The sequence below is a fragment of the Capra hircus genome, chromosome 20, assembly GCF_001704415.2.
Source record: "Capra hircus breed San Clemente chromosome 20, ASM170441v1, whole genome shotgun sequence".
In the NCBI taxonomy this organism is placed as follows: Eukaryota; Metazoa; Chordata; class Mammalia; order Artiodactyla; family Bovidae; genus Capra; species Capra hircus.
Window position 1 is genome coordinate 38,291,227 of NC_030827.1, and position 24,369 is coordinate 38,315,595.

Consider the following 24,369-nt stretch of genomic DNA (forward strand, 5'->3'; position numbering starts at 1 on the left):
GCGTGGGATGAATATTTGGGTCACTATAAGAGTTGCATTTATCCATGTGAGGTTGTCACTTGGCATGCTGGTGATTTGCCTCTGTGATTTTGGCTAACCCAAGCCCATCCCCGAAAGATGGATCCACATATCGAACACTAAATTATTGGTTTCTAAGTCTGGGAGTCTGGCGGCCAGATCAGGCAGGTGGTAAGTGCTTGTTGGAAAATAACCCTGGTGAGCCCTCTGGGAAACATCTGGTTTCCATCAAAAATCCCACCTGTGTAAAGACTTCAGCAGAACTGTTTTCAGTGATTTCCAATTTCTTTCTTTATAAATTTATATTCATAGAAAAAAAGAGATAAGCTGGCATAAAGCAATTTTGGGGGAAAGAAGTCCAAACTTTGCAGCAAATTCAACGCTATTTAAGGGGCTTTAACTTGAGCTACAGCCCCACATGTGCCCCAGGTGGCCCTAAGTGGTGAAAACAAACCAAAACAAAACAAGAAAAACCCTGCCAATGCAGGGGACATAAGAGATGCAGATTCGATCCCTGCGTCAAGAAGATCCCCTGGAGGAGGGCATGGCAACCCACTCCAGTATTTTTGTCTGGAGAATCCCAGGAGGAGCCTGGTGGGCTATAATCCATAGAATCACAAAGAGTCAGGAATGACTGAAATGACTTAACACACACTTAACTTGAGCTACATGGCTGCTCAGAATCCAGGAGTTGCATGAATCTTCCTCTCAAGGTGTGGCTAACTTTGCAAAAATGACTGCCTTCCAGAAGCATCTTAGCCTACTGAGGGCTTCATATTTACTTTTTAACATAGAAAACATATCTTAAAACAATCCTTTTCCAATGGAAATATCTGAATCCAACCTAGCAACCCAAACGGAGGCTACGGACAGGTTAAAATATGACAGGAGAAATCAAGAGACTCGTGAAAGGAAGTGAGGAAGTTTGTTCAAGTGGCCAAGGAAGTGGTCAGATACTGTTATGAGTGAAAGTGGACAGAAGGTCAACCTCCACCTCCCCAAATAAAACCACTGCTGTTTACCACCCAGCTGACTGGAGAGGCAAAGCAGACCTCTGTGTCAGAGGGGTTTTGCCCACAAAAATGATGTGCATCTTTTGAATGAGTTGTTCAGCAGCTTTAGTGTAGTGTACTTGTTGCACAGACCCTGGACATTGTAGATTCCTTTTCTCTAGATGTATGTTATTCCTGGAAAGCATGTGATAAAAGTGAACGGACAGAGGCAGACTGAGAACACACTATGGCATTCAAGTTCAAGGTCATATTTATCCAAAGACCTTAGCAGGAGATATTGCATGCACAGAGGCAGGGAATTAACATAAGACATGGGATCTAGGACTTGTCAAGACCATGTGTCATGGGAGATTGGCTGTCTATGGAATATAAGAAGCCCTCTTTTACTACTGGTAGATTTTGACTCATTTTCCTTACTATACAACTAACTAAAATTAGGTCATCTGATATGAATTTGGAAATAGCCACAAGTCAGAATTTCATGACAGAGTATTTTTTTTCAAGTCATCAGAGATAGTAACTCTTGGCAACAAGAGATGTTTTGTGGAAGAGGGAGAAGATAAGTTCTCTGAGCTCTTTACTAAACTTTCAAACCCACTAAGAGACTTTCTCTTTCTTTTTACCTTTCTTAGTGGCTCCATGAAACCCAGAGTCAATTTTTTCCTGTGGATTTTTAGAAAACTGGTATCGGCAACTGGCTGGGTGGCAGTTGGGTCTAGATTCACAGAGTTTTGACTTAATGTCTGTTTTCATTACTTATTACATACTGGATGTGTCATCTAATTAAATAATTGAAGTATTACATTATTTAACCATCACATCTCCCTATGAGGTGGTATTTAACAGGTAAAGAAACAAAGGAATAGATAAGTTACACAACTTACTCTAGGTTAAAAAGCTAGCTAAGTGCTTGTGTTAGGATCAGAAACCAGGCACCCACCCAGGAGTATGGCTTGAAGACACTAGATTGTTCCATGTTGGGCAAAGAGCCTTTAGGGGAGGAATGAACCAGGACAATCAGAATTTAAATTCTGACTTGAAGTCAGGAGGGATGTGGGACCTCCCATATCCACACCATCATTTGGTTGTAGCAGCGAAGACCTGATAGATGAGCTCCTGAGTGTTTCTTTGCTTGAGTCTCTTGGTGAAAGACAAGGAGTTTGAGGAAATTTTTGGAATTTACTCAATTTTAATATTTGATAATTAGCTCCCATACTCTCCTTTGCAGCTGTTGCTGTGTGTAGTATACAAAAGAGAGACGGGGGATTTCTAAGCACCCTTTGAAGGCACCATTCCTCACCATATTTCAAGTTCCAGATTGGTGCTGTTGATGTCCGAGTCATCAAACGTGCAGGTCAGCAAGTGCTGGAGTCCATCCACTTCCAGCTGACTGTAGCATGAGAATGAGTAGTCATCCAGTTCTGTGTCATCAAAATCTCCTGGCAAGGAACAAACCTACAGATGTTAATGAAGCCAATAAGTGCCTCCTTGTGCAATCTGGACTGATGTTGCTGGAATGGTAGCCTTTCATGGCAAACATGAAGGAGTGTTGATTGTTTGTCTAAAGAAGGAAAGCCCAAGGGCAAGACAAGAAATAGGACTTCGAAAAAAACAAAAATAAAAACAAACAAAATGACAAAACTCAGACAAAGCTTAATAAGCATAGATTTTTTTCTAATAGAAAAAAGTCATCACAATTAATAAATAGTCTCCAAATATTTATAAATATCTTGCTATTGGGCAAGAGCATTGGAGATCCAGAACGAGACACTAAATGCATCCTTTCATTTATATAATGAGTATTTCTTTGTCAGTCTATACATTTAAATGAGATACTCTATTATTTATGTGCCACCTAATCTAACCTTGTACTTTATTACTAATTTTCCTTTATTGCCTCCCAAGAATATTTTTTGAATGAATGATAGAAGATGATAGCTATCTTGCAGTCAGAAGTTCACTTCTTAAAACAGGAGCTTTCCCTTACCTAAACAGATATTCCACCTAAAAATCCAATTGATTTTTCCCACTGTGTGAATATTTGTTTAAGGCCGCTTGTCTTAAGCTACTAACTGAGGCAAACAGGATCAGAAAAAATTACATCACAAGACTCAGACCTGGTGGAGCTTCCCATAAATCTTAAAGATACTACTTCTGTGCTAGTATATCTTCCTTTTATAGATATTGTGTTTTATGAATATGAGAAAAATTCTAGAAGCATGCGGGAAGCCAGAATTTTTATGCCATTGCTTTTTGAAAGTACTGTCTTTTAGAGATAGTATTTGATTTCTTAAGGTAGGTTGAAGCCCGTAAGATTAAATATATATTTTGTGTGTATATTTAATAGTATTTAAAAAAGAAAAATATGTCATCAAAGGTACTCCGTCTGGGATCTGAGAAAATCCAGAGTAACCAAAGCCATTCTCAGAGAGATTGAGTGTGAGCTATGACTACTTCAAGGTCCATTGATACTGAAATTACTTTGGCCACTGGTACTAGAAAATTGAAGCTCTAGGGGTTGGGGAGATCCCCTGGAGAAGGGCATGGCAACCCACTCCGGTATTCTTGCCTGGAGAATCCCCATGGACAGAGGAGCCTGGCGGGCTACAGTCCATGGGGTCGCAAAAAGTCAGACACGACTGAGCGACTAAGCACAGCACAACACAGCACAGGCTTTAAATAGGATAGAGAATATACTGAAAATTAACCCCGAACTGAGTATCCTGAAGGCTGTGGGATTACAGACAGAACCCTCTTTACTTCAACAACCCAGTATTTCTTTGGGAGAATTAGTAAAGCTGGTTGTGAGTGGACCAACCGGTTGAGAGAAAGTTCAGTTCAGTCAAAGCAACAAATCTTGAAGAGCCACACCTAGGTAAGAGCTGCAAGCACTGTTCCTTCCGGCTACACCTAGAGTCCACTGAGCTCACAATTCTGCCACCAGCAGACTCCTGATGCTGGGAAAGATTGAAGGCAGGAGGAGAAGGGGATGACAGAGGATGAGATGGTTAGATGGTATCACCGACTTAAAGGACATGAGTTTGAGCAACCTCCGGGAGTTGGTGATGGGCAGGGGAGTCTGGTGTGCTGCACACCATGGGGTCGCAAAGAGTTGGACATGACTGAGTGACTGAACTGAACTGTATTTCAGCTGGATATGGCCCTCTTTTTAATGGCAGTTTTAAATAATGAGGGGCAGCCCACTATTTGGGGCTCCCATGTCAAAATATTCACTCCTAATCTTACCAAGTGAGATCCAGTCCCCTAATTGCTGGCACCTTTCTTGATGGAATGGTTCTGTGTGGCTTTAGCCTGCCCTTATATGACAGTACTCATGCACTCTAAATATTTTCTCTTCCTTAGAACGTCTACCAATCTGGTACAACAGAACCTACATTACTCTTTGGATTCAGACATTTGTGGGTCAACTTTGTCTCCAAAACTCTTTAACATACAACCTAAGCCAGAGAGGGCAGACTTTAGTAGATTCTGGGTATCAACAGAACAAAGCACTCCTGCTACCCTTAGCCATCCAATCTGGTGAAGCAAATTTGCTGTGTATTCTCATACCTTCTATAAAGCAGTGACCACTTACAATAGCCAAGACATGGAAGCAACCTAAAGGTCCATTGACAGTTGAATTGATAAAGAACATGTAGTGTGTGTGTGTGTGTGTGTGTGTGTGTGTGTGTGTGTGTGTGTGTGTAATGGAATATTACTCAGCCATGAAAAAGAATGAAATAATACCATTTGCAGCAACATGGATGGATGTAGAGACTATCATACTAAGATAAGTAAGTCAGAGAAAAATAAATATATGATATTTCTTATATGTAGAATCTAAAAAAAATGATACAAATGAAATTATTTACAAAATAAAAATAGATTCAGAGCCATAGAAAACAAACATCTAATTTACCAAAGGGAACAGTGGAAGGTGGCGGGGGGAGGCAGATAAATTAGGAGTTTGGGATTAACATATACATACTACTATATATAACATAGGTAAATAATAAAACCCTACTGTAAAGCACGGGGGACTATACTCAATATCTTGTAATAATCTATAATGGAAAAGAATCTGAAAAAGACGTATACATATGTGTGTGTCTCTTTCTATATATGTATAACTGAATCACTTTGCTATATAATTGAAACTAACACAACATTGTAAATTAATACTTCCATGAAAGAGAAAAAAGTAGTGGTCATACAGTTAAAATGGCTGTGTTTTGAGAAATAGCTCATTGGTTGTTTAGCAGGTTCTGAGCTCATTGATTCTGAGCCAAAGTTGCTTTGTAAACAAGAAAAGTCCCCTCAATAACCTGAAAAATTACATGGCATTTTACAAAGAGAATGTCATATCTGCTCTCAGCTTAATTAAGAGTCATATACAGAGTGGTTAAAACCTCCAGCAACAGAGGTGGACAGGTGTGGATTTAAATCCTGGCTGTTCCACTGTATAGCTGTGATCCTTCACCAGGTCCTCTCTAAGCTTAAGGGTTGTGATATTTAAATTCGTGTTACTAAGAGGAATCACTGAGTACAAAGATCTTGCTTAGAACACAGAAGGCACTAAATAAGGGCTAGCTAAGACTACTATCACATTCTTTGAGAAACAGAGAAAAGAAAAAAAAAGGAATTCTAATTCGAAGAATATACATGAAGTCTTTGGGGGCTCCTTTGAAAAAGAGTGTTTTGTCAAAGGTATTATTATGACTACAGCTTTGAAATTGCATAGAGCTTATGAACAGTGAGTTTTTAAAAAATGCTCACTATAAAAATTAGAATTTTTGAAATATGTATTATAGACAAGACAACGTGGTTTAGAAGTTTTCCTACTGGAAGGGCTTAGTTGATTAAAAGTATAAATGATTTGAATTTTTAAAAAGTATCTTCTTCTCTTGATAACTCTTATGCTTATCAGAGAACTAACTTATCTTTAACAAAGAGCAGTTGATTATTTTGAATTCCTGACACCTCAAACTGAGAAGTATTTTGAAGTAATCATGTGGATGGGTGGTTACAGATTTCTTAAAAAATACCCTGAAATTTAAAAAGTTGAAGTGAAAACTCAGCTTTCAATGAGAATCATTAATTTGTTTTTAAAATAAAATGACCACTGTGGGGGTTGGGGGAGCAGAAGGGATATATTATATTCCAAAGGGTAAGATTTATGTGTTACCTGCCAAGCATCTATATGTACAGACACAAGAAAACATTTACCATGAAATAATTATCATCCCCCACAAAGTGATTCATTCACAGTCACACTATGAAAAATGTCAACCCTCTGACAATTCCATTAATGAAAATATGCTAGGGATTTCCTTCCTTAGTGATTACATGACTTAAGATATCTAAGCTGAGTCTTAGGCTGATGTGCTTAATAGCTTCACTATGCAAATACTTTTAAAATCTTAAATAAAGTGAAAGCATTTAATTTTCAGGAACAATTTGGTGGTCCAAGTTTCCAGGTGGCTCCTCTGGGCCACTTCATCTTTGCATAATTTCAGTTGTAATTACAATAGATTTACAAAGTAGACACCATCTGCCTCTAGGTACTAAGTATTTAAGGATTCTAAAGAGACTTATTACATGATGATAAATTCATTGGCCTGGATACAGTTAAATATATTTCAAAAAGAACTCATTCAGATCTTACCCCTATTCAGTTATTCACTAAGAATATCACATGATCACACCAAAACTAAAGTATTTGGAAGAAATCTTCAAATATTTGTTAAATGTCTGCTATGTTCTAGATACTGGAATAGGTGCTGAGAAAATGCAAAGGTAAGTGCAAAGTGGTTGTTTTCTAGATATTATTTTATCTTGAAAGTGATATTTTTGGAGCCTCCTAAAAAGATAAAGCAAAACAAAATGAGCTTCTTTTCTTGGCAAGGTAAAATTACCTTGAAGGTTCTCTAATAAGTATAACAATTGTGTCTCTATGGGTGTTCTTTTTGTAAGATCAGAGGCATCAACAAATATTTAAGATTCACACTGGGAGAGTCAAGTGCATCCCTTGACAATTCTAAGGCTTTACAGACCACTTGCAGTGTTGGCCCCAGGCCCCCTGTCCTGGTGGTTAAAACAGGTGAAATGGTGGTAAGCCCTCAAACTCCCTTAAATTTAACCCAGTGCCCCACTCCAGTCTATTAGGGATCTGAGCAACTGAAATAGATGCTAGGAATCATCTGAAATCATGAAGAAAAATCAGAAATGACTCACCATTTTCTGCATAGCCACTTTCTCCAGAAACGGCTTGAAGTAAATAGAAAAGCATACCCAAAGCTCTACTTAGAAGTGTCATTCTGAGAGAGAAATAGAGGAGACAGCCAGCGCGTGAGCCTATGCGTAGGAATGAATGAGAGAGAGAGAGCGAGCAACTTAAATCTATAGCTTTAGGACTTTATACTTGTTTAACCACAGCGGGGAAGTAGGGGGGAAGTCTAAACAGAAGAAAAGAAGGCAAGTGCCAGAAACAGGAAGTGTGAGTAAAAGCATTGCTGTTGTAAGCAGAAGAAGAGGAAAGGAAGGGATGGAGCCTTTCAGAGGCTGGTACCTCTTCGGCATCCCTGGCTGCCCCCAAATGTACTGGCCTTATTTCAGATGGAGGTGGTGGATTCAAATCTAGGCTTGAACTATCTTAGATCCACTTTAAAAGATTCATGAGACAAAAATCTAAACAGACAAAGTGTATCAATTGCTTTTCTGAGTGAGTGTTGCTGTAAAGGAAGATTGTGTACTTAATGAAGTCATTTACTGCAGGTATATTTTAAATTGTCCTGCCTCCCATCTCTGAACATACATGATAGAGTTCCACAAGCTTTTCTGTTATGTATTTTTTTTTGTGTATCACTGGTGGTTACCTATGCCTCATCCATCGTAGTAGCCACCTGAGAATTATTTGTTTAATGTGGAAGTTGGCAAGCTATGGCCCAGGAGCCAAATTTGGCCCACTACTTGTTCTTGTAATGGGCTTCCCTGGTGGCTCAGATGGTAAAGAATCAGCCTGAGACCTGGGTCTGATCCCCGAGTTGGAAAGATCCCCTGGAGAAGGGAATGGCAAGCCACTCCAGTAATTTTGCCTGAAGAATTCCATGGACAGAGGAGCCTGGTGGGCTACGGTCCGTGGGATCACAAAGAGTTGGATACGACTGAGTGACTAACACATACACTTGGTCTTGTAAGTAAAGTTGTGTTGATACATGGTTGCTTTGTGATTCTATCACCAACTGTACATCACACAAAGTGTAAAATCTTCACTATCTGGCTCTTTACAGAAAAAATCTGCCGACCCTTTGTTTAATGGATTAAACAGTTTTCCCTGTGTATTTAAAATAGGATTCTAGTTGTGAAAATCTGATTCCCACACAGCTTTTCAAGAATATAAGATACATGTGTGCCACACTGGTACCGACGTATACAGGACAGAATTCTGAGACAATGATAGAGGTCATTTAGATTCTCCTTAAACTAGTTTGTCCATAAAAATTGTCCTCAAAACAGCCTCATGGTTAAAACCATGATATTTGTCAAGCCTGGCTGCATGCATGCTAAGTCGCTTCAGTATCCAACTCTAGCCTGCCAGGCTCCTCTGTCCATGGACTTCTCCAGGCAAGAATACTAGAGAGGGTTACCATGCCCTGCTCCAGGGGACCTTCCTGACCCAGGGATCAAACCCACAACTTCTGTGTTGCAGGAAGATTCTTTACTGCTGAGTCACCAGGGAAGCCCAAGCCTGGATGACTTCTTAGTAACTGTTGGATGCTCTTCCACATCATTTATGTTCAAAGTTATAAGTAGATAACAGTTCTGTCATCAACACACTTTTGCCCACGTCTGACTTGTCGTGGATAATCTAACCTGGATTCTGGCCATGGAACACCACTGTCTTGATTCACCTTTTTTTTTTTTTTTTTTTTAAGAAAAATCCACAAGACTGTGAATATAGGTTGACACTTCCAGAGATGCTGAATGGACAGTGACTTATAAACTTCTGTTCAATTCACTGTTATTGAGTAGCTTTGGTCCTATGGACCTGTAAGAATGCTATGGGAAAGTGGGAAAGTGCACTCAGTCGTAGTGGAATCTTTGAGACACCATGGACCGTAACCCGCCAGGCTCCTCTGTCAATGGGACTTTCTAGGCAAGAATACTGGAGTGGCCATTTCCTCCTCCAGGGACTCTTCTCAACCCAGAAATTGAACCCAGGCCTCCTACATTGCAGGCAGATTCTTTACTTTCTGAGCTACCTGGGAATCCCCAAGAATGGCTATAGTAACCAAGATGAATAACATCCTTTGCCCCAGTGTAAAGCAGTCTTAGAAAGTCACATGAGTTAGCTTGTCTTATTGTTACATGGGCTTCCCTGGTGGTTCAGTTGGTAAAGAATCTGCCTGCAATGCAGGAGGCCTGGGTTTGATCCCTGGGTTGGGAAGATCCCCTGGAGAAGAGCATGGCAACCCACTCCAGTATTCTTGCCTGGAGAATCCCCATGGACAGAGGAGCCTGGTGGGCTGCAGTCCATGGGGCCACAAAGAGTTGGACAAGACTGAGCGACTCAGCACGCTGTTACAGGTACTGTGACAAACTCATAAGAGGTGAAAGGAAGAGGTGGGGCATTTGTGCTAGTCCCTGGAAGCCCCTCTTCAGAGTTGAGGCAGGTCCAGTGTCAGACATGGGGTGCCCTGTTCATAACGTCATACAATGGATTACAAATTCAAGGAACATTTCAAAGCAAGAAGTCAACTGAATGGGACACAGTCTACCTCCTCCATCTGCTGAGGCCTTCTTTTGGCATTTTTCACACATCTTCCATGAAGAGTGACAGAAATAAACGGTGACAATTTCATGCATCAAATGATAATTTGTGTTCTCACTTCTGATTTTTCTTTGAATGCTCAGTTAGACAATCATAAGCCTGATTGCATGTTGGGCTGAACATCCTTTCAAGAAAGCTGCAATTATAAATTTCCATGAACTAAGTGTTCAAAGAGAAATCACAAATTATAGCCATCCAGCAACACAGACCTCGTGAACTGCTCACAGGCTGTCACTCCATGGGTGAGTAATTGGGTCATGTCTCTTTAAATTCTCTTGTTTATCATTCAAGTGGACTATCATTTTGATTGTATCTCTTTCCTTTAGTTGTGAAGATGTAAAAGAACAAAGTCAAGACACAATATTTTGGTACAGCATGTGCTAGTTGGCTCAGGGGATTTCCACGGGTATACTTACTCTCTTCGGGTGGGGCAGGAGATGCTGAAGGACCTCAGAGAAAAACCTATATTAAATGTGGGGAGCTCAAAGATGAGAAACTTCACTTATCACTCTAGAGATTCTGGGGGAGCAGTGGTGCCTTCCCTACTTTCTTTACCCAGATCTCGCTGCTCCTCTGGAAACTTAGAAAAGCTAAGTTTCTAAGAAACTTAGAAAACCCCTTGCTCCACCTACCACCTAAACAGAGACATTTACTCTATTTCTTGTCATTATTGGCTTTGGGAGAAGTAGAGAGATGAGAACAGCAAAAGTGGAAAGATGCTCAGGGCACCGGAGCCTCTGACCATGGAATCAGGATCTGAGCAAGCAGTCTTTTGATGGGGCAGCTTGACTGGAGCTGACATTTTCTCCTTCTCGTCTCTCATCATTTCTTCTCATTGCGTCCTTTCTCTTCCTTCTTATGTTGTCTTCCTCTAGCTTCTCGAGTTCCCTATGATGTGGTGAATCATAGCAAAGGTGTTTTATTTTTTTCTCAAATACAAGCAGAATAGAGTGACTTTGTAAGACTCCCAGGATCAGTTGATCCTGTCTCTCCTTTCTTCCTTTTTTTGTGATCGTTCAGACCATTTGTGAAACTGACAAAGCACACGGAAAAGATTTTCTTAAATTTTCACACTGTAGTAAGTTACATGCCCTTTGTGTATAACTGGTTAGAGTCCTAAAGAGCTCAGAGAACTGACCTTCAACAGGATTTGAAATTTTTATTCCAGTTGGAGGGGTGTGCACTCTTGGATTGTTGGTTGTTTTTCACTGGGTACAAGTTCCTTTAGGAAATCCCATGTTTTCTCTTTTTCCTGGATTAATAAGGATAAAGATGCTCCTGGGAAAATTCAGGCTGAGATCTTAACTTCTTGCTAATCTTCACTATCTCAACTCTTCTTTTATGAACAGAAATTTTATTTCCATCCTTGACAGAAGTTATAGAGTTAGCGGGACAGACATCAATGTATTGCCTCTTTCAATACCCTTGGGAAACAACTGTTTCAAGACCAAAAGTATTTCTCTGAGTCAGTTTTTAAATGAAGCCTATAAAATAGCCCCTTAAACACTTAGTAATTTGTCTCAAATGAGAAAAATGTAAAATTCATTCATCTTGAGATTGAATATTAAAGGACAATAAAGTGAAATAACAGCAACAATAGTAATAATAGATAGCATGTTGCTATAGAGATATACTGGCTATAATCTGTTGTTGAAAAAATACTCAAAAAAGTCCCAAAAGACATTCTCTGAGATCTGTATTAACCTCCCCCTCTCACTGTCACTTACCTTCTTTGATTAAAGATTAGATTTTATCCGTAAAGTGGAAAGCAACCATGGGCCCTGCCTTCTGCCAGAGAAGAGACATCCAGGCCAGCTCAGTGGAGTGACTGGGGAGCCCCGAGCACTATGGGAAAAGAAAAAGGAAAACACCCAAGTGTATCAAGTAGGCGAAGATGGCTGTGGGGAAGTCTCACTTTGCTCTCCTCCTGAGCAAATCCTCTTTAGCATTTATCAGCGTGTGCTGAGTCAGGACCCAGGCTTCTAAGGGGGAGTCCCAGCACCGTGAAGTTTCATTTCCAGGAGCACAATATTTTCCTTGTTGTGGCTCTTCTTTCATTTCCCTTTCCTCCTTACCCCATGTCTTCAGCCTCATGCCTTGCTGTCATTTGTGTTCTTTCTGGGCAGAGATGACATACCAGAGCTGTTGTATCTTTACAAGATTTTAGTCTTTGTCTTCGGAAGCAACAAAAAGGAAATATTGGAGTGCCAGTTGGTCACCCTTTGCTAAAGATGTTTCTGTCAGAAGTAGTGTCTGATAGAAGGAGGTGCCCAAATTTCAATAAAAGTGTCAACAAGAGTGTTGAGCCTTTGGGAAAGTGGGACACTGTCTGGCTATGGCTATAGGCTCCAGAGCTTCTGTTGGCAGCTGCCAAGTTGTGGGTCTACCTACAGCCTCTGGTCTCTCCCAGGCCCTTCCTGAGATGGTCCATGGCATGCTCCTACTCACAACTGTCAGGCACAGCAGCTCTGCTGTGTTTTGGAGAAAAATCTGGATTGACACTATCCTAGGCTGTGACTCGTGAACTTGCACAGATTTCTTTGCCTTGGGGTTAGCTCCTACCACCCCACAGAATACTTTTGGAAGGACTGCTGTGCTGATGGCATACCTGCCTCTAGACTCAGGCAACCAGCAGAATTAGCAAGAGACCTCAATTCTACATCCCATGCTCCACCTATTCTTTTAGGTCCCAGCACCTCCAAGAACTGCCAGCAGAACAGGCAAAGTCCACATGAAAAGTGACCCTGACTGATACTATTCATGGAATTGCCACAGAGAGGCAAAACAGTTTCCACATGATATGACCCTGAGCCAAGTTTTTAAGGGGTATTCCTGGTGGCTTAATGGTAAAAAATCTGCCTACAATACAAGAGCTATAGGAGACCTGGGTTTGATCCTTGGGTTGGGAAGATTCCTTGGAGGAAGGCATGGCAACCCACTCCAGTACTCTTGTCTGGAGAATCCCATGGATAAAGGAGCCCGGTGGGCTATAGTCCATGGGGTTGCAAAGAATCAGACACAACTGAGTGGCTAACACACTTTTATCTTTAGCTTCAAGAGAAAAGGGAAAATGTAGCCTGCAAAGGGGTAACTATGTCCTCGAGTAAAATGAGATTATATTAGTAAAATGAAGAGGAAGAGAATGACTGTTGGGGAGAACAAGTAGCCTGTGCAAGAGCTATACACTTAGTAGTTTTGCAAAATTGTGCTCGAGGAAGAACACATGTAGTAGTATCTTTCTCCACTTGTGGGATATGGGGTAGGCATCCCATCTTGGGATGAAAGGATTCTAAATGCCCTATCAGATGAGTGGACTTAGATCTGGGCAGGGCAGAACTTGCACTTGGTCCTTACGGAAATAAAACTTTTAAGGCTTATATCAGGGCCATTTTCTCTAATTTCCAATTTCTGATCCTGAGAGACTTCAAAGAGAATCAGAAGTCTAAAGCCAGGGTTCCAAATCTGCGTACTCCATGAATCTCCTAAAACTTGAAGTGGTCAAAGGTCTTTTCTTTTGTTAGAATCTCAGTGTGAGTGATTCAAAACTTTAAATTCCCCCACATTGACCCAGAAGGGAATTCCATACTGAAGCAGTTGACCTGTTATCACAGGGACCCTGGACTATGAGCAGCCATGTCTGAGACTCTTGATTTGGATTTCTGTGTACTGAGATCCTTCAGGATCCTGGCTGGCTCTTTCCCCTCCATCTTGGCAGGTGAGGGGAGTGCAAGGGACAAGGGTGCAACTCACGCATTGAGCGCATGTGCTGGTCCTACCTTCCCTGCTCAGGAGATGGCAGAAGACAGCCCTTTCTTATTCCAGCCCCATGACTGGAGGGAGGTTGGCCTTGCTCCTGGGGAAGCTTCCCACCATTTCTCCTTTGTAAATGCTGCCTATGCCTTTTCCAAAGCAACTGTCTTCCTGCTGGAAGCAGAAGGGAAGAGATTCCTTTCTGTTAAATGTAGAATAATAAAGGATCAGGGGCAGACAGGGAACTAGTTTATATCAATGCACGTCTTGTACTTGCTTTTTCACTCAAAGGACTCTTAGCTTTGCCAGTTCCTTATGGGAATCTGAATTTTGCCTACACTGATCATTTTAGAGAGCCTCCCCCAAAAGAAAAGAATTTATTTTAAGTAACATGCCCGGTCATTGTGAGCAGTGTTTTGTGCCCACGTTTGCAGCATGTCCTTCATAAAGGACTTAGGAACCACAGGAGTTTGTGGGAGGGAAGGGGAGGAGGCTGAGCCAGTATGTTGTGGGTCTAGCTCCAGTCTGCTGGTGTTTTGTAACTATTAATTACTGTCCCTCCCTACCCCTACCTATGGGTTTTACTTCCTTTTTTTCCTCATCGCATCCTCTATTTCTTGTGCAAGAGCCAGGCATTTTGAACACTTAACTTGAGGAAGAAAGATGCCAGTTGAAACCACTGATGAGAAAAATCTCTTTCAGGCATTTGAATTTCAAAAACCTGGAGACTTGGAGGTAATTAAAGAGAAGAGTGGCATAAGTAGGGTGACAAAAGAAAGGATTATTAACTCCTCTGCCCTCTAAAATACCATTCCATCCATCTCTCAGACTAGTAAAGGATTCATGTTGGAGAGAAGTGAATGGAGAGAGGATGGGAAAGAGGGCAGATTTCTAGGCCAAGAGGGAGAATCTAGAGGAGATCAGGTGGCAAGTGATGGAACCCAGGGCTGGAAGGCCTCCTTACCAGGAGCGCCAGACCTCCATCTCTCCACTCTGGTGTCTCTGCATACCTCATAACTCAGAGCTCTGCCATGTATTGTTCCCATGGGCCAATGAAGAGTTTACTTCAACACAGAAGGTGGTCTGATTTTTCTCCCAAAAATGTTTCAGGTAATTGCAAAGTCCCAAGAGGAAGAAAAGTACAACCCTGGACATTGAAAAGAGACTAGAAATAGGGAAAAGAGAATCCCCCTCTAGAAAAGGGAACCCTCTTACGGTATTGGTTGGAATATAAATGGATACAGCCACTATGGAGAACAGTATGAAGGTTCCATAAAAAACTAACAATAGAGCAACGATATGATCCAGCAATTCTACTTCTGGGCATATAGCAGAGAAAACCATAATTCAAAAAATACATGTACCCCAATGTTCATTGCAGCACTATTTACAATAGACAGGACATGGAAGCAACCTAAATATCCATCAACAGAGGAATGGACAAAGAAGATAATGTATGTGTACAATGGAATATTACTCAGCCACAAAAAGGAATGAAATTGTGTTATTTGCAGAGATGTGGATGGACCTAGAGGCTCTCATACAGAGTGAGGTAAGTCAGAAAGAGAAAACAAATATCATAAGTTACATTTATGTGGAATCTAGAAAACTGGTGTAGATGAACTTACTTTCAAAGCAAAAATAGAGACAGACCTAGAGAACAAACATATGGATACCAAGGAGGGAAGAAACGTGGGATGAACTGGGAGACTGGGATTGATATATATACATTCAGTTCAGTTCAGTTCGGCTGCTCAGTCATGTCCAACTCTCTGCAACCCCATGAATCGCAGCACAGCAGGCCTCCCTGTCCATCACCAACTCCCGGAGTTCACTTAGACTCATGTCCATCGAGTCGGTGATGCCATCCAGCCATCTCATCCTCTATGGTCCCCCTATATACATTACTATCTATAAAATAGATAACTAATGAGAACCTTGTGTATAGCATAGGAAACTCTATTCAATGCTCTGTGGTGACCTAAATGGGAAAGAAATAAAAAACAAACAAACAGGGAATGTATGTATCAGTTCAGTTCAGTTCAGTTCAGTCGCTCAGTCGTGTCTGACTCTTTGCAACCCCATGAATCGCAGCACGCCAGGCCTCCCTGTCCATCACCAACTCCCGGAGTTCACTCGGACTCATGTCCATTGAGTCAGTGATGCCATCCAGCCATCTCATCCTCTGTCGGCCCCTTCTCCTCCTGCCCCCAATCCCTCCCAGCATCAGAGTCTTTCCAATGAGTCAACTCTTCGCATGAGGTGGCCAAAGTACTGGAGTTTCAGCTTCAGCATCATTCCCTCCAAAGAAATCCCAGGGCTGATCTCCTTCAGAATGGACTGGTTGGATCTCCTTGCAGTCCAAGGGACTCTCAAGAGTCTTCTCCAACACCACAGTTCAAAAGCATCAATTCTTTGGCGCTCAGCCTTCTTCACAGTCCAACTCTCACATCCATACATGACCACTGGAAAAACCATTTATAGCTGATTCTCTTTGCTGTAAGCGGAAACAAACACAGCATTGTAATGTAACTATTCTACAATACAAGAAAAAAAGAAAGTCTCTCTCTTTTATCCTCACCATGAACCTATACTTGAAGAATGGACAAAAATAATGTCAGAGTGCTCTGAGACAGAATGGTAACCTTCCTCTTGCACAAAAGACTGTTTCATAGTATAGTTCTCTGTGTAGGATATAAAGGAGCTCTACTGCTTAAAATTTAAAAATCTTTGAATTCTAGTAAATAGTGCATGTGCTTGGAATCATACTTGGGTTCTGATTCTGTCTCCGGCAGTCCTGTCCACCTGCACTTGCCTAACCTGCAAAATGGGACAATAGTATCTGATTCTGAGGGTTGCTCTCTTGTTGAAGTACATGGTTCCCTGCCTGTCACACAAGTATTCCATGCATGTAAGTTTTTTCCACCATTTGCTTTAGTCAAGAAGGTAACAAATGTGGCAAATGATACTGTAAAATGTTAAACCATGTGTCTTTCCCCCATTAACTTTAAAAAGAAGCTTTTTAGTTTGTATTTGAGTATAACTGATTAACAATGTTGTGATAGTTTCAGGTGGACAGCAAAGGGACTCAGTCATACATATACATGTATACATTCTCCCCCAGTCCAGGCTGCCACATGACCTTGAGCAGAGTTCCCTGTGCCATACAGTAGGACCTTTTTGGTTATCCATTTTAAATATATCAAAGTGTACATGTTGATCCCTAACTCCCTGACTGTCTCATCCCCCCATTCTTCCCCTGACAACCATAAGGTTGTTCTCTAAGCCTGTGAATCTGTTTCTGTTTTGCAGATAATTTCGTTTGCGTCATTTTTTTTTTTTTTAGATTCTGTGTATAAGGGATGTCATACAATATTTCTTCCTCTCTGTCTGACTTTACTCAGTATGACAATCTCTAGGTCCACCCATGTTGCAGCAAATGGCGTCATTTCATTCTTTTTAATGTTTGATTAATATTCCATGGTACCACAAGTTCTTTATCCATTCATCTGTTGATGGATATTTAGGTTGCTTTCATGTCTTGGTTATTGTAAATAGTGCTGCAATGAACATTTTCCCCATTAACTTTTAGCCCTTCCTCCCACAGTTCTCCAAGTGGAAATTGTGATACTAGAAAACAGAGACTTTAAATTCTTGGTTTTCCATCTATTAGTGTCCTCTTTGATTTCTTTCATCAGTGTTTAATAGTTTTCTATATATAGGTCTTTAGTTTCTTTAGGTAGATATATTCCTAAGTATTTTATTCTTTTCGTTGCTATGGTGAATGGAATTGTTTCCTTAATTTCTTTTTCTACTTTCTCATTATTCGTGTATAGGAATGCAAGGGATTTCTGTGTGTTGATTTTATATCCTGCAACTTTACTATATTCATTGAATAGATGGAGAAATATACCATGTTCATGGATTGGAAGAATCAATATAGTGAAAATGAGTATACTACCCAAAGCAATTTACAAATTCAATGCAATCCCTATCAAGCTACCAGCCACATTTTTCACAGAACTAGAACACATAATTTCAAGATTTGTATGGAAATACAAAAAACCTCGAATAGCCAAAGCAATCTTGAGAAAGAAGAATGGAACTGGAGGAATCAACTTGCCTGACTTCAGGCTCTACTACAAAGCCACAGTCATCAAAACAGAATGGTACTGGCACAAAGACAGACATATAGATCAATGAAACAAAATAGAAAGCCCAGAGATAAATCCACACACATATGGACACCTTATCTTTGACAAAGGAGGCAAGAATATACAATGGAGTAAAGACAATCTCTTTAACAAGTGGTGCTGGGAAAACTGGTCACCCACTTGTAAAAGAATGAAACTAGATCACTTTCTAACACCGCACACAAAAATAAACTCAAAATGGATTAAAGATCTAAATGTAAGATCAGAAACTATAAAACTCCTAGAGGAGAACATAGGCAAAACACTCTCCGACATAAATCACAGCAGGATCCTCTATGATCCACCTCCCAGAATTCTGGAAATAAAAGCAAAAATAAACAAATGGGATCTAATTAAAATTAAAAGCTTTTGCACAACAAAGGAAACTATAAGCAAGGTGAAAAGACAGCCTTCGGAATGGGAGAAAATAATAGCAAATGAAGCAACTGACAAACAACTAATCTCAAAAATATACAAGCAACTTCTGCAGCTCAATTCCAGAAAAATAAACGACCCAATCAAAAAATGGGCCAAAGAACTAAATAGACATTTCTCCAAAGAAGACATATGGATGGCTAACAAACACATGAAAAGATGCTCAACATCACTCATTATTAGAGAAATGCAAATCAAAACCACAATGAGGTTCCACTTCACACCAGTCAGAATGGCTGCGATCCAAAAATCTGCAAGCAATAAATGCTGGAGAGGGTGTGGAGAAAAGGGAACCCTCCTACACTGTTGGTGGGAATGCAAACTAGTACAGCCACTATGGAGAACAGTGTGGAGATTCCTTAAAAAATTGCAAATAGAACTACCTTATGACCCAGCAATCCCACTTCTGGGCATACACACCGAGGAAACCAGAATTGAAAGAGACACATGTACCCCAATGTTCATCGCAGCACTGTTTATAATAGCTAGGACATGGAAACAAGCTAGATGTCCATCAGCAGATGAATGGATAAGAAAGCTGTGGTACATATACACAATGGAGTATTACTCAGCCGTTAAAAAGAATTCATTTGAATCAGTTCTGATGAGATGGATGAAACTGGAGCCAATTATACAGAGTGAAGTAAGCCAGAAAGAAAAATACCAATACAGTATACTAACACATATATATGGAATTTAGGAAGATGGCAATGACGACCCTGTATGCAAGACAGGGAAAGAGACACAGATGTGTATAATGGACTTTTGGACTCAGAGGGAGAGGGAGAGGGTGGGATGATTTGGGAGAATGACATTCTAACATGTATACTATCATGTAAGAATTGAATCGCCAGTCTATGTCTGATGCAGGATACAGCGTGCTTGGAGCTGGTGCATGGGGATGACCCAGAGAGATGCTATGGGGAGGGAGGTGGGAGGGGGGTTCCTGTTTGGGAACACATGTAAGAATTAAAGATTTTTAAATTAAAAAAAAAAAGAAAAAGAATAAAACTACCATATGACCCAATAATACCACTTTTAGGCAAATACCCTGAGGAAACCAGAACTGCAAAAGACACATGTACTCCAATGTTCATTGCAGTACTATTTACAATAGCTAGGACATGGAAGCAACCTAGGTGTCCATCAGCAGATGAATGGATAAAGAAACCATGGTACAGATACACAATGGAATAGTACCCAGCCTTAAAAAGGAAGGCATTTGAGCCAGTTCTAATGAGGTGGATGCATCTAGAGCCTATTATACAGAGTTAGATAAGTCAGAAAAAGAAAAACAAACAAAAAAAATTCTTGGTTTTCCATTTCATAAGCCACATTCCAAAGACAGGAAAGATTTGCAACAATTGTTAGGCAAGACACTTCTCCCTTCCCTCCCTCATCCTAAGCCAATCCACTTCTCTCTCTCAACTAAATAAAGGGAATCTAACTGGAAAGGGGGAGGAAAAAAGACTGGAATATAGAGAGTTGCATGCTGATGAACACTTTAGGAGAAAAAGCCTAGAATCCCAACACCTCCCTGCACTGGGCTATAAATCCAAGGAGAAGGAGAAGCAGGCTTGGAGAATGTAAGAGTAGAGGGAAACTCTGCTCCAATTCTCACTTGCATGCTGGAATTTGGACCACCCCATAGGTTTCCCTAAACCATCAGGGTGTTGGGGAAGAGAGTAGAGATGGGTGCCAAGGGTGCCAATGCAGAGAGACTTGAGCTTGTCTCAGAGTCTCTGTGTGTCCCAAAGTCCCAGGAAGAGCCTGAGATTTCCCTCAGCATTTCTGACAGCTATGTGGATATGCCACTGAGATGCTCTGGGGTGAGGGACTACTGTCAACAGATTTCATAAGCATGGAAATGTTGGGGGCCAGGTAGGATCTCAGACACCTCTGCAGATGCCGCTGGGAGAGATAACCTGCATGATATCTGGGTAAAATAACACATTCTATAATATGCCAGAAAGGGGAAAGACACTTTTGGAGGACCATGGGCTCAAGGGCTACTCCTCTGATGACATGAAAATCCAAAACTATCAATGTCAACCCCCAGACAAAACTAAAAGTCAGCCATAGAAGAAGAGCAGGGAAAAGAGAAAATCCTAAATGAATCATTGTAGCTGAATGGTAGAATTTCAAAACTGGAAGTGGGACACGGTGTGTTTAGGAGACTATTTACATGGATCCTTTCTTTCTAGAGAGAAATAAAATAAAGGAGGTCTATTTTAAGTTTAAATTCTTGTCTAAAGAATTGGCTTCAGCAAATCAAGGGGCAGTTTTATAGGTGGAGCTCTTTTAACTGCTGCAAGAAGACGATTTTGGATGTTACCTAAAATTGTTTTGGTTCAGTGAGACCTTCTGGCAAGCAAGAGATTCCTGATGAGCTCCACTGAGCATTGTATGCTGTGCTGATTCTACTGCAACTTGTCTTTGTTTCTATCCATGTGCAATCACAAAGAATGCCTTGATATTCATGAGACGTTTATTTTTGTAACTCAATTTTATTTTTTCTTACTTTTCTTTGTAGTTTTCAGTTTAAAAGTCTCACACTCTTTCTTTGTTGTTGTTCTTATTTTTATTCCAAAGTATTTTAATGTCTTTAATGGTCTTGTACATCAAAGGCTCATCTTCTTAATTTCCTTTTCATATTGTTAATTGCTTAATTGTAAAAATACAATTGCTTTCAGAATATTGATTGAATATCCTGCAATCCCTTTGAACTCATTAGCTATTATAGTTAATTTTTTCTTGTGGATTTCTAAAGATTTGATACCCACAAAATCATATCATTGATGAGTGAGTGAAGTTGCTCAGTTGTGTCCGACTCTTTGCTACCCCATGGACTGTAGCCTACCAGGCTCCTCTGTCCATGGGATTTTCCAGACAATAGTACTGGAGTGGATTGCCATTTCCTTCTCCAGGGTATCTTCCCAACCCAGGGATCGAACCCAGGTCTCCCGCATTGTAGACAGACGCTTTACCGTCTGAGCCACCAGGGAAGTCCATATCATTGATATATAGATGATTTTACTTTTCTCTTTCTAGTCTGAAATACTTTTATTTCTTTTATTTTACTAATTGCCTCAGTTAAAATTTCCAGTGCAATACTGAATAGAACTGAAGAGAGTGGACATCTTTATTTCGTTCCCAACTATAGATAGAAAAAGAAATAAAAGGAATCCAAATTGGAAAAGAAGAAGTAAAACTCTCACTCTTTGCAGATGACATGATCCTCTACATAGAAAACCCTAAAGACTCCACCAGAAATTTACTAGAGCTAATCAATGAATATAGTAAAGTTTCAGAATGTAAAATCAACACATAGAAATCCCTTGCATTCCTATACACTAATAATGAGAAAGTAGAAAAAGAAATTAAGGAAACAATTCCATTCACCATTGCAATGAAAAGAATAAAATACTGAGGAATATATCTACCTAAAGAAACTAAAGACCTATATATAGAAAACTATAAAACACTGGTGAAAGATACCAAAGAGGACACTAATAGATGGAGAAATATACCATGTTCATGGATCAGAAGAATCAATATAGTGAAAATGAGTATACTACCCAAAGTAATCTACAGATTCAATGTAATCCCTATCAAACTACCAGCGGTATTTTTCACAGAGCTAGAACAAATAATTTCACAATTTGTATGGAAATACAAAAAACCTCGAATAGCCAAAGCAATCTTGAGAAAGAAGAATGGAACTGGATGAATCAACCTGCCTGACTTCAGGCTCTATTACAAAGCTACAGTCATCAAGACAGTATGGTACTGGCACAAAACAGAAATATAGATCAATGGAACAAAACAGAAAGCCCAGAGATAAATCCACACCCCTATGGACACCTTATCTTTGACAAAGGAGGCAAGAATATACAATGGATTAAAGACAATCTCTTCAACAAGTGGTGCTGGGAAAACTGGTCAACCGCTTGTAAAAGAATGAAACTAGAACACTTTCTAACACCATACACAAAAATAAACTCAAAACGGATTAAAGATCTAAACATAAGACCAGAAACTATAAAACTCCCAGAGGAGAACATAGGCAAAACACTCTCCGACATAAATCACAGCAGGATCCTCTATGACCCACCTCCCAGAATACTGGAAATAAAACTATCTATAGATAGAAAGCATTCAGTCTTACATCATTACATGACCTTAATTATGGCTTTTTTATAAATAATCTTTATCAGGTTGAGTAATTTTCTTCTGATTGCTACTTTGTTGAGTATTTTAATCATGAAAGCAAGTTGTGCTTTGTCAAATGCTTTTTTTTTTTACAAAAATTATTGAGGTGATTATGTGTATTTTGTCTTTTATTTTACTAACATAATATATTATTTTTATTAATTTTCAGATGTTAAACCAAACTTACATTCCTTGATCATGGCTTAATTATGGGGCTGGATTCAAGTTTGTAAGTATTTTGCTAAGAAATTTTGTGTACATATTCATACAAAACATTGCCTGTAGTTTTCTTGCAATGTATTTGTTTGGTTTTGGTGTAGGGTAATACTGGCATCATAGAATAAATTGAAAAATCTTCCATTCTCTTCTGTTTGGGGGGAGTAGTTTGTGAAGAGTTAGCATTAAATCTTTAAATATTTGGTGGAATTTATCAGTGAAGACTTAAATTTACTATTTAAGACTAGGCTTTTCATTGTGGGAAGTTACAAAATTACTAATTCAATCTCTTGTTTAGGGTTATTTAGATTTTCTATTTCTTCTTGAGTCAGTTTTGATATTTTGCATCTTTTTAAGAATTTGTCCACCATCTACATTACCTAACTTATTGGCATACAGTTGTTTATAGCATTCCCCTTATGATTCTTTTTGTTGTTGTAAGATCAATAGTGATGTCTCTGATTTAATTCCTGATTTTAGTAATTTGAATTTTTCCTGGTCTATTTAAAAGTCTGTGTAAATTTTGTTGATCTTGTCAAGTGTTTTTCTAATTTACCATATATATATATATATATATATATATATTTTAAGAGAATAGTTGAGAGGAGAAAAGAGGAGAGGATATTCAGTAAATTTCCATTCTCATATTGACTAGGTAAAGTATTACTAACAAGAAAGTCATAGTTTAATATTCTACCCTGATTAGCTAGAATCACAGCACAAATATAGGAAGAGATGAGTCATAGTTAAGATGATGTGATTTGAAGAATTATATATTGTTCATGGGACTCCAGTGAGATTGATTGAAAATCTCTCTTTCATATTAAGTGATAAAGCTCACAGAGGTTCATGGAGAATGGGGGTCTCTCTTTCAAACTGCATTTTATTTCATGGTGGCCACAAGTGTGCTGGAAAGCATACTGGACTAATAGGCCCCTGATGTGTTCTCTTTGAGCCTGAGAAATTGGACAGGATTAGTGTGTGGCTGAGAGAATGGCGGCTTGCTCTCCAGGGGCTTGGTCACAGGCATGGTGATCCCATGTGGCTGAGAACCAGGTATTAGTATTGATGGACAGCTGAATTGCTCTGTTTTCCTTTAAAAAATAAATGGCTGCTGTGTGTATAGGAGAAAACATGGGCATGGATATGGAGAACTTAAGTAGCTAGAGAAGAGAAGGGGATGAGTGATGGACAGACAGAGACACACTGAGCTGATGTGACAACCACCATATGGCAGAGACCTTTGGATTAATTGAGAGTCTTAGGCTATGCCATGGCATTTTGTAGCATATAATAGCTCTGCTCCAAATTCCTAATAAATCTGCAGTAAAATTTATTTTTTCTATTCTTTTTCAAATTATTTTGCCATTTAGGTTATTACAGAATATTGAGCAAAGTTCCCTGTGCTCTACAGTGGATCCTTGTTGGTTATCTATTTTAAATATAGCAATGTGTACATGTCAATCTCAAACTCCCAGTCTATCCCTCCCCCCACCTTCCCCCACTGATAACCATAAGTTCATTCTTGAAGTCTGTCTTTTTCTCTTTTGTAGATGAATTCATTTGCATCATGGATATTTAAAAAAATATTCTGCATATAAATGATACCATATGACATCTTTCATATAATTTGTCTTTCTCTGTCTCACTTACTTCACTTTTACTGTGGTGTGTGAGTGTGTGTGTATGTAATACTGCTAGG

General features: G+C 39.7%; 1 protein-coding gene across 1 annotated transcript in view; it reads right to left on the reverse strand.

Moving 5' to 3' along the window:
• IL7R (interleukin 7 receptor) overlaps positions 1 to 7,422 on the reverse strand; it is a 35,762-nt gene extending 28,340 nt beyond the window's left edge. The window contains exons 1-2 of the mRNA XM_005694804.3: positions 7,266 to 7,422; positions 2,332 to 2,470 (exon numbers count right to left, since the gene is read on the reverse strand). Coding sequence (XP_005694861.1) covers positions 2,332 to 2,470; positions 7,266 to 7,347 — 221 coding nt within the window. The 5' untranslated portion in view covers positions 7,348 to 7,422. The remainder of the gene's footprint in view (positions 1 to 2,331; positions 2,471 to 7,265) is intronic.